Consider the following 4986-nt stretch of genomic DNA (forward strand, 5'->3'; position numbering starts at 1 on the left):
CTCTTCGCGCTTGACTGTGCTTTTTGCCTTGCCATGTTGATATCTTTTATTTTCATTTCGGTAAGAAGTTGCACACAGCGATCTTGCCAGTCTATAGAGGTGATGTTTTCTTCAAACTTCAGACCGAACTCCATTCCCATGTCGTTTAGATGTTTAAGCCAAAACACATTTTTACTTAAGATGCCTTGTGTTAGTTTGTGTGGGAGTCTGTTGCAATTATATTTATAAATAGTTTTCCAGATATACTTCATGTGTAATTCTAAAGAATACATGTGGCTATCTTCTATATTAGTTTCTAATGTTATTGCATAATTTGGAGTGAACTCGGGTAGTTTGAGGATTCTTTTAATAAAGTAACGTTGAAGTTTATTTACCTCATCGAATAAGGCATATCCCCAAACTTGCGCTGCGTAGGTTTGGATCGCTCTGCATACCGCTTGGAACAGCTTCCATTTTGATTTTAATGAAATGAATGGCTTCGCTAAAAAATCGGTCCATGTGCAATTAATACTAGCTTTTGCTGAAGTATTTCTGGCTTCTAAGTGCTTGCCGAATGCCATTTTGGGTGTGAGAATGACACCAAGATATTTATATTCGGCCACCAATTTAATTTCTTTACCTTGGTACCACCATTTTTCAGCCTGGGAAAGTCGTCCACCTCTTCTAAAGACCATCATCTCCGATTTATTTGGGTTTACTTCCATATTCCATTCATCGCAGTATTTTTCCAGGTTATTAATCATGGATTGCATGACTTTAGGGTTATCCGCTAGGAGAACAATATCATCGGCATAAAGGAGAAGACGTATATTCATGCCCTCAACCAATAGTCCACCTTCTAAATAGTCGTGCAAATCGTTTAGATATAAAATGAACAATAATGGCGACAACAAACATCCTTGTTTCACACCAGTGCAGGTTTCAAAATAGTCGGATACTTCTTTTCCCGTCTAAACCGCAGATCTAGTATTATCGTAAATATTTTCTATGAGGTTCGTTATTTTGCTAGATATTCCCATCTGCCGTAGTTTATAAATCATCGGTCTCCTCGGCACCCTGTCGAACGCCGCTTTGAAATCAACAAAATATGCGTAAACTTTTTGATTTTCATGAAACTTTAGATGTACAATAGACGCAAGATTATAAATGTTATCTACAGTTGAATAGTTTCTTCTAAAGCCGGCTTGGAATTCTGTGAGCACGTTGTTTTTTTTCTACCCAATTTGCAAGTCTTGCGTTTATCAATCCCATTAACACCTTTGCGATAGAATTCATAAACGATATTCCCCGATAGTTATTGGCTGCATTTACATCTCCCTTCTTAAAAATTAGGAAAATTATCGTTTTTTCAAAAGTTTCATCGATTCTTCCGATCTCAAAAATTATGTTGTATACCTTTGTTAACTCCAACTTAAATTCTATAAAATTGATTTGCTTTTAGATATTTTTGCTTATCGTCTTCAATGTTAGATTTTCTAAAGTCATTCAGATATTTGAAGGATAGCTCCCTAGCCTTAAAACATTTGAAATTGAACCATGCATTTTTAAAAGTGATTTTAATATTTCTGGCAGGTGACTGTGGCACTGACATTTTTATTACGTTGGCAAGCTTCTTCAGATCCATTATTTCTCCTACATTTTTAAACTTATTTAGGTATTGGTTTAGTTTTAATTGATAATTTATCTTATCTTTTCCTTTAAGCACTACTTTCGGCAATAAGTTGATGTTTTCCAGTTCGTTTAGTACCATATTTGTTTTTAATATTAATTTAATTGGCATGTGGTCAGACCATACCTTTGATTCAACTTCGAATCTTTCAATGTATTTCAAACCTTCTTGGGAAACTGCGCATATATCGTTTACGGAATTAACGCCCGCACTTATGTAAGTCAAATTACCTTCCTCATCACCAGCTGTTCTGCCATTCAGTATAATTAGACCATAGTCTTCACAGAAATCCATAAAATGTTTGCCTCTATTATTTAATACCGCGTCTCTTGAGCTCCTTTTTCCAGTATCTGCTGAGAATGTAGCTGTTGTATATTTCCAACTCTAACACTTAGATCTCCCATAACGACTGAAATCTTCTCTGTGTTTTCCTTGAAAAATTCCTTAACAACCTCAATTTCTTCGTGCCAAGCTGCTCCTCTTATATACAGTGGTATAAATGTGATTATGTCATCCTTTACGTGGAATCTTATCACATCTACTCCATTTTCGGCTTTGAAACTATGTCGTATGCCCTTTTTTTGCAACTCTTTTTTGACTCCATACACGCAACCTCCAGACGCTCTTCCAAATTTGCTGCTACGACTTGCTGGTTTCTAGTAAGTGTCAAAATCTGGGAAATATTTCTTTGCTTGATTTATTTTCTCTTCGGTTAGGTGGGTCTCTATAAGTTCAAAAACGTCATGCTTTTTAACATAGTCGAAAAACGCAGGGAAGATATATTTGTTTTCAAGCCCATTGACATTAAAGGAAATAATATTAATTTTAATTTGTGCACATTTTAAATTATTTTCAATTCTAATACTTTTAAGGTTATTTTTGTTAATCATTTTGCTATGACAGACGTTTTCTAATTTTTTTAAATAATTTTACTTAACAATATATTATAATCTGTTTTAACGTTCGGAAGTCTGTTTTCATATAGAAGTTGCAATGTAATATTTGCATCTTCCATGCCACATACCAGCTTTTTATCTTTATTCCATCTCAACCATTTGTTTGCTACTTTCATCCTATCATCTCGGACGCCAATTCATGTTTAGAGGAAATCGCCATAATATCCTTTTTTAACTGCATCATAACTTTCTTGTCTTGTTGCCGCTCTAAATTAAGATCTCTTTCTACATAGATTGTTGTACCCGCAAGCTTGCTTGATTTTTTGAATATATCTCCGATATCCTTTTCTGATCTGATTTCTGCCTGCACCGTCATTTTTCCATTTCGCTCGTAGATTTTCTTTGTCGATTTGACAATTGATGCGTCGTTTATCTGTAGTACTTCCTTGCACACTTTATCAACTGCCTCCTTGGTCGATGTACTTACAGTTAGGCCTTTGAAAATTAAATTTTGTTTTTTGATATGGTCTTCCAACTGGGCGAGTCTTATTTTATCCATATTCTTTTCAGCTTTAATTTTTTCGATCTCCTGCGATAAATATTCATTTTGTTTCTTTAGCTCCGCAACATCACTACTTAATTCATTTAATTTTTCAAGCATCTCATTGTTACTCTCTTTGATTATAAGCTTAAGAGTTTCTACATCCAAATCACCAACTTTTTGGGTACTCATTTTGTGCATTTTTGGGGTTTGGTTTTTAGTGTCCATTGGGGACAGCTGGTCAGCTTTTCTTTTCTCCAGGATGCTAAGTTGCGCCTTCAACCTTTATAGGATGGTATTTCACCTCCTTTAGCTAATACACCAATCAAGAAATCATTTTGCATGATGTCCTTCCGCCAGATGTCGCCTCACCTTCCAATTGTCTGAACAGTCATTTATCTAATGCACGAACCAAAAAATTGTTTCAGTATTTGATCCTTCCGCTAGACGTCGCTTCTCCTTCCAGTTACTAGGACACTGATCCGCGCGAAGAAGTGAACAAAAGGAACACCAAAAGAAACACCACCAGGCTAATCTGCTTATTTCCCAATTCCAACTCACTCGTACAAACGTTTCGCCTTACAACTGTAATCACCAACAGTACCACTTCCGCTAAAACTGCCAGAGCTTCTTTATATCTCAGAATATCCGTGGTAAAATCAAGACTTTTATAGGAGCGCACAAGTTACACGACTGTCACCATGCAGAGTTGCCAAACTCTTATTTAGAGAGAGTATGTAGTTAAGTAAATAGAAATAGGAAGAACGGAAAGTATAGCTGTAGAAATAGAGTCAATGATCGAAAGTAAATAGAAACAGGTAAAGAAGGTGGCGAGAGCGAGAAACAGTATTGTAAAAATAGAAAATAACTTAATATTAACCTTAAATATAATTTACATTTACATATTTTATTTATTTACATTTCCATATTTATATATTTTATTTTATTCATTTACATAATTATCAATTATTAATTTATTATTAATGTTCATTTATAAAATTCTATTTTATATTATTTTATTATATTAAAGTAATCTGCCAGAATCTGGCTTGACACCGACCACCTTGAAGGAATTCAACAGCCTTCAATTTTTGTTTTCCACCGGCAGCACGGCGAGTTTGTGGATAGGGCGTCGTACTTCACCCAACCTAGTAGCAATGTCTGCGACGCGAATTTTGCCGTCCGCTCCGGGAATGGTTGCGGTTACTCGACCAAGCACCCACTGCTGCTGTGGCACGTAGCCTTCGTGGACGACAACGAGTTGGCCTGGCCGGATATTGGACTGCAGGTGCATCCATTTGCTGCGCTGCTGAAGGTCCAGAAGGTAGCTCTTCGACCACGCGTGCCAAAATTGTCGCTTGAGAGAGCAAACAAGCTGTCATCTCTCTAAGCAGAGGCTAGGGTTGTCGTTGGGGTTGTTGCTGAGTGGAGCGAGCGGTCGGGAGTTCAGTACTGCTTCTATTTCGACGAGTAGCGTTGCGGTTTCTTCGGCGTTTAACAGCGCGTTGCCTACGGCGCGCACCAGCAGATGTTTGGCCGACTTCAGTGCTGCTTCCCACAGGCCGCCGAAGTGGGATGGCTTCGGAGGTATGAGGGCGAAGATGAATCCTTCGTCGGCGGCATATTGGAGAATCTCCTCTTTCTAGGCCAGAAGAGCTTCCCGGAACTCCCTCAACTTCCTCTCTGCTCCCACAAAGCTCGTCGCGTTGTCGCAGTACATTTTGACTGGCATCCCTCGGCTCCCAATGAACCTTTTGAGAGCGAAAATAAATGTATCAGCAATTAAATCAGTTACAAGTTCTAGATGAACTGCCTTTGAAGCGAAACACAAGAAAATGGCAATATACATTTTCAAGGGAGGGCGACCGCGATTATTATGT

At 37.6% G+C, this 4986-nt stretch overlaps 1 protein-coding gene across 1 annotated transcript; it reads right to left on the reverse strand.

Moving 5' to 3' along the window:
* Positions 1–2737: 2737 nt before the first annotated feature.
* On the reverse strand, positions 2738–3298 carry LOC129250442 (uncharacterized). The gene has a single exon (XM_054890062.1). The coding sequence runs from the start codon at positions 3296–3298 to the stop codon at positions 2738–2740; it is 561 nt and encodes a 186-aa protein (XP_054746037.1).
* Between the last annotated feature and the right edge of the window lie 1688 nt (positions 3299–4986).

Source organism: Anastrepha obliqua, chromosome 6, assembly GCF_027943255.1.
Source record: "Anastrepha obliqua isolate idAnaObli1 chromosome 6, idAnaObli1_1.0, whole genome shotgun sequence".
Taxonomy (NCBI): domain Eukaryota; kingdom Metazoa; phylum Arthropoda; class Insecta; order Diptera; family Tephritidae; genus Anastrepha; species Anastrepha obliqua.

What these genes read in the sequence shown, in the direction of transcription:
- LOC129250442 (XM_054890062.1), bottom strand. Translation starts at nt 3,298, where the DNA reads ATGAGTACCCAAAAAGTTGGTGATTTGGATGTAGAAACTCTTAAGCTT.